The 14,143-nt window shown below is 36.9% G+C and overlaps 1 protein-coding gene and 1 long non-coding RNA gene across 2 annotated transcripts; one reads left to right on the forward strand and one right to left on the reverse strand.

The window, feature by feature from the left end:
* Positions 1 to 4,609: 4,609 nt before the first annotated feature.
* Positions 4,610 to 6,079, reverse strand: LOC149040694 (uncharacterized). The gene is made up of 2 exons (XR_016179845.1): positions 5,941 to 6,079; positions 4,610 to 5,772 (listed from the first exon to the last, which is right to left on the reverse strand). It is a non-coding gene; the product is annotated as an uncharacterized LOC149040694 (long non-coding RNA).
* Positions 6,080 to 12,310: 6,231 nt separating this feature from the next.
* LOC149040695 (neuropeptide FF receptor 1-like) lies at positions 12,311 to 13,349 on the forward strand. The gene has a single exon (XM_089181595.1). The coding sequence runs from the start codon at positions 12,369 to 12,371 to the stop codon at positions 13,347 to 13,349; it is 981 nt and encodes a 326-aa protein (XP_089037721.1). The 5' UTR covers positions 12,311 to 12,368.
* The last annotated feature ends 794 nt before the right edge of the window (positions 13,350 to 14,143 follow it).

Consider the following 14,143-nt stretch of genomic DNA (forward strand, 5'->3'; position numbering starts at 1 on the left):
ATACCATACAGAACACAGGGAGAAACTTATCATTTTATCAATCACTTTATAGAAGATACGATCAAACCAGATGTATTAATCCAAATTTTCTAAGTTCCGAACGCTCAATCACCAACTTTGTTTGGTGAGGAAACATATACTGTGCATCATATATTGCTTGCTTTTGGGAAGCTTTCCATTTGGCCTCGTTTGTTAAAACAGGTGCTCATACTGGTAAAACATTAGCAAACACTTACATGGAGTTTCAAGAATAGGATACGATATGCTGGCGACATACTGACGCAATTATCAAATATTTGATTCTCTCAATCGTATATTGTGGGTGGAAAAATATCTGAAAGAGGAAAGCTACTGACAACACAATATAAACATTTAATATTCTCTTGCTACTGATTAAACAATTCTGTTCAAATAGAGTCCGCTTGTTGACGTCTTTCAGATCTCTTTTCTTTATTTCGATTAGTAACATTCAATATATCAAGTTTCCTTGTCTTCCCTCTCCTCAATTTCTTCATGAATCTCGCCTGTCGGAGACTTACAGTCAGCAAAGACAGGCGGGGAGGCAGGCGCATAAAAGATGGCACGCAGAGGTTTCCTTGGACGTAGTTTCGTTTCATATTTCTTAATTGAAATAAGAGAAAGGGCTGCCAATGACTCACTTATTTAGTACAAAATTGTCGAGAAATCATGACTATTTAATGAGATGAAAGAGATCACGGATTCTTTTACACTTCACCCCCCTATAATTCTGATTAAGATTTCATATATGATATAAACATATTCAAATTAAATAAAGACAGACGAAAAGATATGAACATGTTCAAATAAAGACAGACGGAACTTAATCACTTCTTACTACAGGCTTCAGATAACACCCAGTTTTCATGGAGCATAATGGGGGACGAATTTTAAAAATGTCTTTTTCCTTTACACTTTGGCCGTCAGAATCAAGAAAATGTCAGATCTGCGAAACAAAGTCATCTGTGTCGGAAATTCCCTCTTGTGTAATTGTATGAGAATTTCCCAAATGCTTCTGATGGAAGAAGAAATATTATCTATTCATCAGACAAAACAGTAATATGGTCTTGTGGATTTTAATATTTCACGGAGATTGTCCGATTTTTGATGTACTCATACTGTGCTGTAAACCTCAGCATTTGTTTTATTTCCATTGGACATTACCGCCAGGGTCCTAAAAATCCCTTCATTTGCTTCTCCATAGCGCTAAGGGCTAATCAGGTTGCGCCGCCGTAGCTAGGCCCCGCACTATAAAATGCTAATTAGTCGCAATCAAGGATAAATTTCGTACTGACCGTTTTAATCAGAACTCAAGGAAAGTCAACTTTAAAGTAAAAAATATCTTTTTAGTAAAAGTTCTCAGTTGAATAACAAAGGTGAACTTTGTCGATTGTCAGTTTGATGTTTTTAAAAACTATGATGATAAAGACGTTCATTGGTCCCGCTCATTTGCATTCAGCGGCATGTCAAAAAATAGGTCCGCAATGCGTACTTGTGTGGGATTTCATTGACAAAGTGTTTGCAAGGGGTTTTTGAGCGGAAGCAAACCTGTCGCTCACCGTGAGTCAACTGTACTACAGGGGTGATATTAGGCCTGGAATCAACAGCCTGAATAGTAATTTTTGTGCAGGAATTATTTGAACAAATACAGATTCACAGGAGAGATCTGGGGTATTAACTTATACTTTTATCAAGCAATATGCCTTTCCCTCCCTCCCTGGAAGCTTTTTGGCGTGTTTTTGAACGTTTAATAATCGTCTTCAACAAATAAATTACCTCTTGGTGGCTTAGGCTTATTTATTTTCGTAACAGTCATTGAAAAAAAATTGAAAACATTTCTGCTACTACTGTTTAACTCGTGGATACACGATAGCGTAGAAACGAGTTCTTGTGGGCGCTCTGCGATATGCAAATTAGCGTGGACTCTTCGTAATTAGTCGTAATTAGTCTGCTTCGAACTCGAGATCTATCCTTCCGAAGAAGTAAGTCCAAAGTCCTGGCGCTATTATGATTGCACTGATCGTTGCGATATTTATTGTCTTTACACGCCTGTTTCGACATTTACTATATTGAAATGGACTTCAAATGTTTCAGATTAGTGCTATGATCAACTTAAAAACCAAATTTGAAGGGTCTTCGAATCGTCCATGCGCTAAACATAACGAGGACCAGCGAGAATCACGAAGACTTTGTGAGTGACAGCAAGCTGTTGACACAGAAATTCCCACGGAAACATGTACCCATGACATAAAAAAAATGGTAATTTGCAGCATTATTTCTTTCTACGCCAATTTGGGTCTTTCCGTTGTAATCGTTTCGTTTTGTTATTCTTCTATGCAAACGTGACTGTTTTGATGGTAAGAATGAAAGATGATCGCTTTCAAGAAGTCGTTGCCGAGCACGTGACTATAATCTGGCCGGTGTTGTTTTGATCACTTGAGATCTTTTTCGCTGAAAATACAGGACGACTTCCTATTTCAAGGAATGCTTTTCCAATTAATTTATATCGCATCGGTGTAAAAAAGTACAGGTATATGGGTGTTCTGAAAAACAAAAGGGAAATTCAAAACTACGAGAAATTGCGAGTAATCGGCCTCTTCTGCTACACGCGGGTTTTTTTGGTGTAACATGCGTGTGTTTCCCATAAGTTACAAGCACTTTACGCACGTGGGAATGCTGCAATCACGAATTTTAGATTACGTGAAAGTCACGCATGTGGTTGTTTGTTCACTTCACTAATATGTTTGTTTGCTTGTTGTTGTTTTTTTTGGTATCCTGGAGTATTTCAGGAGGGGTTGCAGACTTAACTGTGGAATAATTGTTTAATGCAGGGTTGTCAATAAAGGTTGCAGTTAGAAATTAGCCAAGATGCTAAAGGAGCTGCCTTGAAATTTCAAGACTGTGTGTTATGTAGTTTATTTTTGTCTTTTGTAAATGGTTGTTAAACTGGACAACTCTTAGAAAGATGACTTCAAACTTAATTTTAAAAGGCCTGTTCTGGTACCAAATGAATAAGCAGCATTTCCTTATTAATAGTTTTGCGAGTTTCTCATTACAAATTCCTCTGAAAAAAGGGAAACAACTCTTTTCATAACTATTTACTGCTTTCTTTTGTTGCTCTCTTAACTTAAAAACAATGTACACCATGATAAAGTAATTTGTTAGAGGACACCGTGAAATGAGGCCCAAACAGCTTTATGATCTGTGAAATATGTTGCTAAAACATCTGCTTGAATATCAATGTTAGATATATTTGTATATATATGATCAATTACTGTGTTGTTGTCAGTTGTATAAGTTGATATGAACTGTCTGTAATGGTTATCCCTCACTAGTAAATTATACAAAGGTCTTCTGTCTGTTTCAACAAGCCAATTTATATTAAAGTCTCCAGTAATGTTATTGTTGTCTGGTGAAATGTTATTTAATACCTCAGTTATTGCTTCATAAAGTTGCCTTACAGGCACGTTTGGGGAGTGATATATCCCTATGATTATTCAATCCTAAAGACTTGCTAACTTAATTACTGTTAATACAACACCATGTATATTGTGACTATAGGGGTATCCAGGTAAGTATGGAATTTTACTGTACACAGCTGTACCACCATAAGACCTTGATCCATTGCTGGAATTAAGGTTGTCATTACGGAAGAGAACATAACCAGCAATGTCATACATGTCATTATTATCTTGAGAATTAAATCTTGTTTCTGTGAAAATATTGATATCAGCACTTAGATAAATTAAGTCTTTACCTATATCTTCTATGTGTTTGTGAAGAGACCTTACATTAAGATAACACAGTTTAAGAAGGGAAAATGTTATGTCATGGAGAGGGGAGATGCAAAGCTTAAGTTTTGCAGTTGTTCTTAATCTCTCCATCTGGATTAACAGCAATCTTGCTTTCAAACAAATCAGAAATATATAGGCCTTCTATAACAGTCACTCTACTGAGTCCCACATAATGTATGTGTGGAATAGTATTTCTGGTACTAAAATCCACAACAATTCCACTGTTCTGTTTCTACCGCAAACTGTGTAGTCACAGGGTTTACTGGGGTCCATGTGTGTTCAATTCCTTGTACATACAAATGTCTTTTTTCATTCCTTGTTTTCTGACCCACATCTGAGTGGTCAAATTGTACCCATACAATACCAGATGGTTTGGTTTGTTGATGTAACTGAACTAGTTTAACAACATTTCCAGCACCATTTGTCATGCCAGCTTCGGTTCGTACATTCATGACAAAGTGTGTTCTTTCACCCTCAGCAAGACAAAGGGTTGAGGCTAACTGTTTTGTTTTTCTTGGATCATTGGGTATTTGTCTTAGTATTTTGTTTCTTAGCTCTGGAGAGATAGCTCCAATAACACTATCTAGAGCATTTATTGTGAATTTGTTTCCTGTGGCTGCATTATGGGCCCTTTGATTAAATTCATCTACTTTAGCATTCTGTATAAATAAGTGAGATGCATCTATTGGGTTGTTGATGTCTTCTTGTATAGCTCTCTTTAAGTTTTGCAATGTCAGCTACTGTGTGTTTACCTTTACGCAACCTATTAAGTAATTCCACAAACAATTTGCTGTCTCTTTGACCCATGATTTCATTAAGTTCAAACATTTTAAAGTGTTTATGCCATAAACTGGGAGAAAGAACAGCATAAATCTACATTTTTGAGGTCTTTGAAAATATAAGCATCCATAACAGATTCTAATTGGAATAAGTCACCAATAGCAATTATGCTCACACCTCCAAAATCCTCTCTACAGCCTTTTATATCTTTAAGCCTATTGTTTAGCTGTATTGCAAATTACCATTACCATTTCCTACCATTGAGATTTCATAAAAAAAAATCAATTGACTTCTCAAAGTGTTTAGTCTACTTGAATCAAGCTGTTTGTAATGTCTCAGTGATTGATTGGCAGGAATGGCCAGAGTGCTATGAAGAGTGTTACCCTTAAGCTTTACCAGTTGGAGCTAATAGTATAACTTTGATCTGATGAAAATCATCACCAGCTCTAGTGTTATAATACTTAAGCACTGCCTGATACAAATCTTTTGTTAAATGCGATTTGCCAACACCAGCCCCTCCACTGAGGAAGCAGTAGAAAGGGGTTTCTGAGGTTTTAATCTGATGTAAAATGTGATAAAAAATTCTTTTTGCTCTTTATCGGATGTCTGGACCATTTGACGGAAATCGAAATCAGGTAATTCATTCAATATCAGTGGTTCATTATTCAGCAATGTTGATGGAATGTTGAGATCATCAGAGAGGTCATAGTTTTCACTTAAATCAGGATGTAAATCTTCATGAGATCCAATCCTTGAACGGAATTGGTCAATGGAGATCCCCATATTTACTTGTGTGCTTGAGCGAGCAACAACAACAATCCAACTAACTAGAAACTCAGTTTATTAAAATAGATAACACTCTTGACAGTTCAAGGCAAACAATAGTTTCTTTCAGTTTGTGACACTTTGAGACACTCGTGAGACATTTTGAGACACTCGTGAGACACTTTGAGACACCCTGAGACTCTTTGAAGCGCAACCCGCACAAATACATTCAAGCCGACAAATGTTAGCTTGCGAGAGTACAATGACTCCTTTCAATCTGGCACAACCCGCACCGAAGGTCCAAGCCGATAAATGTTGGCTTGTGAAAACGTAAAAGCTCCTGTGCAACCTGCACTGAACACAAGCCGCGTTTCAGCGTGTTGGCTTACGTGAAAAAATCTTCTGTTATAGACACCTGAAGAAATAACGAAACAAACGCCTCAGATTATGAAAGAAAAAACACAAACCAGGTGTACAGACGTAATCGTCTTTCGTGAGAGCTTAATCGCAAAGCTCCCACAACAAAATTGAAAAGTTAAAGCACGCAAAGAACCCGTGAAAATATGAAATGACTTATCCTTACCTTGGAAACGAAAATCCCCAAGAAACAAATATGAAATTCCGAATAAGTTCTCCAAAACCCAACGACTGAGAAGAGAAATGGCCGCCGTACAATACACTATGAAAAAACGCTGACTGGAATCCAGTCTTCACGGCTCACTGAACGCAAATAGAAACCACGTGACAAGCACTTCTCTCTCGCGGACAAATAAATAAAGAAATAAAGAAATAAATTTCGCGGGCCTTGACTAAGTGTGGGAAATCCCACACAAAAATCAGAAGAAGATAAGAAGCAAGGTATAAAAGCTTAATTTTTTATAACGGAAAATCTTGTTAACCTCAAGAAACTTTATGGGAGTTTTGGTGACGAAAATAAATTAACAAGTTAGTGAAATTAACTCCCCGAAAAGATGTACAAGACATAAAGCAAGAAGCGTATTCCTGTCTGAATGGACTTCAATTTAAACTAAGTAATTCAAGCAAAATTACGCTGCTTTGTCTGTTCATGCAGTTCTTATTTTAAAAGTTGGGTTCAGAGCCAAAGGTTGGTTAAAAAAAGGGAAATTATCGTTTGCCTAAAACAACCTTAGGGATGCGGTTCATCGAGACCGGTATTTATTCTTTTTTTACTCTTTCGTCTTTTTGTTCTTCTTTGATAGTCATATCACCTGTACTTTGGTTTTACCGCGGAGACTGAAATTTGCCGCTCGGCGATGTTTACATTTTGACTAGATGGACTCGCCGAGGCACATATGGTTGATGAGCCTATGCAGTCGTTTAAGTCAACTATTTATTCTCCATTCGGTATTATGTTTTTTAAATCGAAAGAGAGAAAATGCAAAATTTTTACAGAGCGGCTTTACGATACAAATGGCCGGAATACTTTGATTAAAAAGCTGTCACCGTTCAGAGAATTTCGAAATTCGTTAAATAGAAATTGCCTTATTAATTGAGCTAACAGTTTGAAATTCCCAAAAAGGAATGTTTACACGAAAAGTAGTCTCGCAATATGCAAAGGTGTTTGAAGATAAAGACCGCTTAATTAAGTTATTATGACAGAGATAATTTACCGTAAGGTTGTTTTGTAGCTATTGTTTTTGTAGTTAAATAGGGCGAATGAAAGGTTTGTTATTATCTAAAAAGTCATTTCAAAACAGTCACAACATGAGTCAAGAGGAACATGGAACTTCAATTTCTAAGATTGATCTTTTCCAGCACTAGTCATTTCAGTTAGCGCTAAACTTAAATCATCCGCTCAGCTAAAGGGAAGTTTCGTGAACAAAGCGCCATCAGGCACAAGCTTATTAGATTCAAATTGCTAACTCGGGTTGAGCCCTGTGCATAAAAATTATGTGTCAATACCGACATATTTCATCGGGAAGTCTTTCAAAAGACAGTTATTAAGTGGCGTTTTCAATGCAAACATCCATAGGGGGTCTTTTTCCATTGACGTGCTCAGTTCACAAACTTCTTAAAACCAAATGACCACTGAGAAAAATAAAAATTACTGAAACCATCAATTCGTACCACGAAAGGTCTTAATATTTGAACTGGAATCGGGAAACTACTATACATGTTGTATTTCAAAACGTAATACGTTTTAACCTTAAACAATCCTAACGGCAAGAACATGTAGTTTAACAAATGAATTTATATTTTTAGTTGGGGTTTTGCGAAGTCTACAAATGGGTAGATATGTTTACCGTCACCTACAGCGCCACATCTCAACTTCAGCATAACGTATGAGAGCGGTGTCGAATTCTAAATTTGCCGTCGGGGTTTCCGTTCCCAGTGGACGCAAATTTTTGGTCATTTCACGTTGATGTTTTGCAGAGGACGGCTAAAATAATGTAGGAAATTTCAAAACGCACGTGCTGAGCTATTTGTTTTACCCATTAGATCCTTCGTTTGTTCCGTTCTCGTCTGGGCCGTCTGAGTATGATCATATTTCTGAGTTCGTAAAAATAAAGCCAGATCAGATGAGAAAGTACAGAGAAGTGGTTCATTAACTTGATTCACATCTATGACCATCTATGGCTTAAAAATGAATTTTTAATTTACACGCTCAGAGATTCTGAGTGTCTTCCTCAGGTTGCAATTCTCTTGTGGGTTCTTACACTCTATTTAAATAAATGTTTGCTTCACTCAATTTATGGAAAAAAGTCTGATTGTTAACATATAAATTATAATAGCCATTAGCTGGACGGAAATAATCCAAAGTTGTCTGGCAGGTATTAAAGCTGAAAGTAGACTGAAAAACGTTATATAGTCGCCTTTTGTAATACCATTTGCCGTTAACGTCACGCTTAAACTTTTCTATTTAAGAAAAACTTCTTTCTCATACGTGATGATTCTGAGACAAACTGTCAACTGTCATTCAACATCACTAAATTATTCTATTTCGGTATTCGCCATTCTATCACGTGCTTTATTCATGTTTGCCTTTAGATTCAGATCACGCATTGCGTTCAGCTACCTTCCTTAAAAATGACTTTTATATGTAAATAAATTTCTCTAAAATTGTTGTTTTCACTTCTTGTCTTCCAAGTCTATCTGTAATCATACTCGTGATCAACAAATCGGACTCCCACTTCGCAGTCGTTCGATTTAGTCGATCCCTCGTATGATTACAGACCGAATTAGACTTCACTCGGTTTTATTACCATCACTAATCTGTTTCGCTTTCTATGGAAATTATCATCAAGGCTTTAAGAGTCTCTTTAGCTGATTTCTTTCTGGTTGACCTAGATGCTTTTTAAACCGAAAGAGAGAAAATGCTAAATATTTTATGGAGCGGCTTTACACGATATAAATGGCCGGAATACGTCGATTGAAAAGCTGTCACCGTTACAAGAATTTCGAAAGTCTTTGAGCAGAAAGCGACTTATTGATTAAGCTGACAGTTGGACAGCTGGCAGTTCTTCCTGGTTGACCCATATGCTATGTTGTAGTTTGAGCCCCCGAGCTGTTGCATGTTCGCTCACTAGCTTACGATGTTTCTGGTGCAGGTACACAATATGTCAGCTTTACTGCTGATATATAACAGAAATGGGCTAATTAATACGACTTTGAAGTGAAACTCCTTCTTTGAATAGTCACGAACGAAGTTTAAAGATTGGGATACAACTCAATCGACCCCGCTAAAAAATATATATATAAAATATCTTGTCTACTGGTATTCTGGCACTTATTAATTCAAAATGACCGGTTAAGGTAGTTGAAATAAACCAGGATCTTCAAACTCCTTAGAAAAAGTCACTTCAGACCGCACGACTTCGTGTCTATACCTAACTGGCAACTCAAAGAGTTTTTAAGGAAATTTTTATGACGGCTTAAACCGTTATTTAGAATAATTATGGCTTAATGATCGTTTGATATATATAATTCTAGGTACATATTTTGTAAACACTTTTTGTAGAGCGCTGTCGTTGAAATTTTTCCAAGAGGTTAAAGGATCAGATAAAAAAATAAGATCGAATTGATCACATGTAGCATCCTCTAAATAAAGACAAAACATATTACATAACCACAGCCGTTTCATGACTTTTGTGTTCGCGAAAAATTAACCCGACCACGCCTTGTTATATATACCAGAAAACATATAATGAAAATCCTCTTTTTTCACAATGAAAGAAAGTTAACTTATTGTTTGAATGAGTGTACTTGAAATAGGTTTAAACGAAGGGATGAAATTATATTTAGAGCAATAGAAACAACAACATCTGTTTATTCTTTTGCATGAGAAATAAAAAGAGATATCAAAGAAGTACATGGGACATTGGGGTTGACTGAATTAAGAAAACAAAATTGATCTGGAATTGAAAGAAATGTTGCGCTTTTTAAACTTCATCAATTCCTTCCTTAGCACTCATATCACCTCCACTTTGTAATTTGCTTTTACCTTTGGGAGTGCATGACATTTGTCGCTCAGTAATATTTACACCTTGAATAAATGACCTCACCAGAGCATTAAATTTTTCAGTTTAATAAGTTTTTTCTCAAAAGAATCTCTTGGTTTCTCTGTGATCCTTTAACATACTGTATACTACATCCTGCAACATTTTCCTTCACTTATTATAAGCTGTCATCACATGAAACCAGCTGTCAAACGTTATTCAACAAATAACGCTATTTCAGTTTTTGCTTTCCAGTCGTTTGCTTAAGTTTTATTGCCTTTTTAATTTAGATCACGCCTCGCAGGGGAAGAAAACAGCCAGCTTTTATTTTAACTTCATTTTTTCCCCGTTTCCCGCTCCTCAATTACCAGGCCGTTCTCGCACACACATTCCTCGCTTTTTGTTAGCTGATATTAGTTTTTCACGACTCATTCTGGCTTGGAAACTGACATCCGTCAATCGTCTGGTACAAAAATAGTATGCAAACAAGCGGTCAATTAAAAAATACAAAAATCAGCATCAAGTAACTGAAGCACAAATTTATGATACGTATTGAAAGCGTACAAAAACCTTTACAGTTTTACGCCGAAAATACTGTAGCAATTAACAAAGATGTTAATAAATAAGGACATGCATGTTATTTTGTGGCAGACTCTTTCCACGAGGTAGTATCGCTTCTTTACAGCTAATTTTTTACGAAACAAAATAAAAAATGCGATAACTAATAAATTCTCAGGGAAGTCTCTCCTTTCCTTAAACTGAATGTTGTAATTACCAGCTGTTTATATACACGTCAAGAGAAGAAAATAGACTGAGAAAATGGAACTTTCTAAAACTTTCCTGAGGCCAATGATATTTCTATTTAAAGTAGAATTATCCAAATGAGATCATTCCCAACTCTTTCATCTGCTAATCAAAATGAAGGTTCAGGTACATCTGTCGATATTCTTAAATTTCGGGAGAAGCTAACGTATGCAATTTAGTACAATAATAATATCTATGCAAATCATCACTGCGTTCACTTAAAAAAAGAGCGTTCAGAGCTGTTGGCTGAATGTCGGCAATGTGATCGCAACGATGAATGGAACACAGGTAACGAGCTACTTAAATCCAGTTACTGAGGGAAAGGGAATCGGATTAACCTTTGCTTACAGCTTTTATAAAATAACAAAATACAAAATAAAGACAGGAAAAAGTTAATAAGCGAATAAGAAAGAAGTTTTTACTATGGGAAAAATCATTTGGATCTGTTCCTCATGGAAAACTAGATCCAACTCAGTAAAAGAAGTTGGACTAAAAAAAGTAAATGAAAGGTATTTGTCAGTAATCAGCTTTGTTTTGTTCATTGAGACTAAAGGTAGCCCCCCGAGAACTACTCAGTGCCAAAGCTTGGTTAAAGAAAGGAAAATTATCCTTTTCTTAAAACAACTTCAGGGATACGGTTCATCGAAACCGATATTTATCCTTTTTTACTCTTTTGTCCTTTTGTTCTTCTTTGATAGTCATATCACCTGTACTTTGGTTTTACCGCGGCGACTGAATTTTGTTGCTCAACGATGTTTACATTTTGAATAGATGGCCTCGCCGAGGCACAGAAGGTTAATGAGTGTATGCGATCGTTTAAGTCGGTTAAAGCAACGGAGATATCATCTTTGCTCGAATACAGAAACAAGATTAAAGGAAAAATTTACATCGTAAGCCATATGAATTCTGTCATGTAAATTTGTTAAATTATTACAAGTTCTCCTGGTGACTTATGAAACCATACCATTTTTCTCGCATATAGGAAATCGGCTTTGTCCCGGCTGTTTCCTTCCCTTTTATTACAACTTCCTGAAAGTTTTCTTTAAAACTCCAACCAGTCTACTGAGCAACAAGCTCAGGCTAATTAAACTTTCGATGGCAACATAATTAAAAATAAATTCTGAATTGAAAAGAAGACTTATGAAGCCATACCATTTTTTATCGCACATAAGAAGTCGGCCTTATATTGTCCTGTACCCTTCCTTTTTGTTACAACTTCGTGAAAATTTTCTTTAATACTCCAATAAGTTTACTAAGCAACAAGACTAATCAGTAAGTTCGAGGCTGGATTAAACTTTCGATGGCAACATAATTAAAAATAAATTCTGAATTGAAAAGAAGATTGTAGATCTTTTCGCTACTAGCTGTCAACCGTTATACTATATCAGTAAACATCTGCGGCTGGGCTATTTCTGGAGCCATTGGAACAATATTGATAATGATTATATAAACTCATATAAGATGGGCTCCTGCTTATAAACTTGAGAAAACTGTCCCTTTTGCCGACAATATTTGAAAAAGCATATCGATTGCTTAATTTCGGACAACAGCTGATTCCAACCATACTTTTCTAAGTTAGAGGTCTTAGGTGAAGACTGTCGATTTTCTAGAATTTTCCTAGGTATGTTCATTGATTAAACATGTGAAAGTTTGATCTATATAAGATAGATAGGCTGTGTTTCCAGTCGAGTTTAGGTACCCACCGCAAGGCTGTTGGCTGAAGAAAAACCTGATCTCTTGGTATCGAAAAATGTCTGCAAACGTGACAGCAATGGTGAATGGAACACAGTCCATGTCGAGCTGCTTCAACCCCACAGCGAGAAGAATTGGAGGAACCTTCGCCTACTGTCTGCTATTTGTTGTGTCGCTGGCTGCGAATACCTTCATTGGAATAATTGTCTATAGGACGAAAACTATGAGAACACCAATCAACATTTTGATTGTAAACATGGCAATCTCCGATCTGTTGTACCCGATTTTCCTCTTTCCTAAAATTTTTGTAGAGTTAAACACGGCCGGCAACTGGCTGGTTGGCGGTCCCCTTGGCCATGCGGCGTGTAAACTGAGTTCCTTTGTTTCAGATTTCTCAACTCTAGTGTCAATTCAGAGCCTGTTGTTGATCGCAGTGGATCGATTTGTAGCTGTAGTATTTCCTCTCCGTTCCCCACTGATCAGTTCAAAGCAGTGCCGGTACTTCATTCTCGTCATTTGGATCGTCGCCATGGCAGTCCATTGCCCATATTTGATCGCCTTTAAAGTTCTTGAGTATTCAGAAGGGCTAGTTTGTTGGTTGCAGTGGAATGACACAATTGGAGAGTCCCTATCGCAGCAAACCTACATACTGGGATTGATCGTTGTTACCAGATATGTCCCTTTGGTTTTGATTTCCAAACTTTATTTTGGCATTTCCTTAAAAATTAAATCGCAGAAGATTCTAGGGAAGCAATCAGCTAACGCAAGAGAACGGCGTTTGAAGAAAGAAAGAAATGTTCTTAATATGTCCGTTGCCATTGTCCTGGTGTTCGCCGTATGCTGGTTGCCACTCAGCATCTACGCCTTGCTGTTCCATTATTCACCAAACATGGCTATGAGGTCATCTTGTGGCATGGAATATTTTAAAACTATTGCCTTTCTTCTGGCGCACTCGTACTGTGCTGTAAATCCTTGCATCTGTTTTATCTTCAGTGGTAATTATCGTCAAGGTCTCAAGAATCTCTGCGATGTGCATTGATGTGGCTGAACATGCCCGCCGTTTCTTTATCCCTATTTATAGAGAATTTGAGCAGAGAAATTTTTGAGACGCGGGCAGCAACAGGAGAAAGAATAAAACTAAATCTGGCGCGATTTGACACTAATTCATCGACCGTAAGGAATAAGAACGTTTAACTTGCGGCTGCCGTCCGCGTCTGCCGTCGATGCTTAAGCTCTCTAATAACTACACTTATGAAGTAGTTGGTGCAGCGAAACCCATCCATCAACTGATTTACTGTTTAATGACAACAAACTTTCCACATTTTACAACGCTGGCCATCTCTTTCTGACTTGTTGAAACTGTTCGTAATCCCTTTTAGAAGAGCCTCGCTATATTGCTTCTGAAATTTTAAACTTGGCACCCGAAAAAAGACAGCCCGTATGTATTTTCAACTGGTCAGGCAAAGTGACAATAGACGTTGTTGAGATAATGTGGGATCTCCTTAAGACACACGCCAGCGGCAACGCGTAATAAATTAAAGAAAAACTTTAGAGCTGAAGTTAATCAGAAAGCGAATACTGTAACCGTTGTAGCGGCAACGTGTAATAAATCAAAGAAGAAGCTTTAGAGTTGGAGTTCATCAGAAAGGGAATACTATAAACGTTGTAGCGGCAAAGTATTATAAATTAAAGAAGAAGCTTTAGAGTTGGAGTTAATCAGAAAGGGAAAACTATAAACGTTGTAGCGGCAACGTGTAATAAATTAAAGAAGAAGCTTTAGAGTTGGATTTAATCAGAAAGGGAATACTGTAAACGTTGTAGCGGCAGCGCGTA

Source organism: Pocillopora damicornis, chromosome 9 (assembly GCF_964200805.1).
Source record: "Pocillopora damicornis chromosome 9, jaPocDami1.2, whole genome shotgun sequence".
NCBI classification, from domain to species: Eukaryota; Metazoa; Cnidaria; class Anthozoa; order Scleractinia; family Pocilloporidae; genus Pocillopora; species Pocillopora damicornis.

What these genes read in the sequence shown, in the direction of transcription:
- LOC149040695 (XM_089181595.1), top strand. Translation starts at nt 12,369, where the DNA reads ATGTCTGCAAACGTGACAGCAATGGTGAATGGAACACAGTCCATGTCG.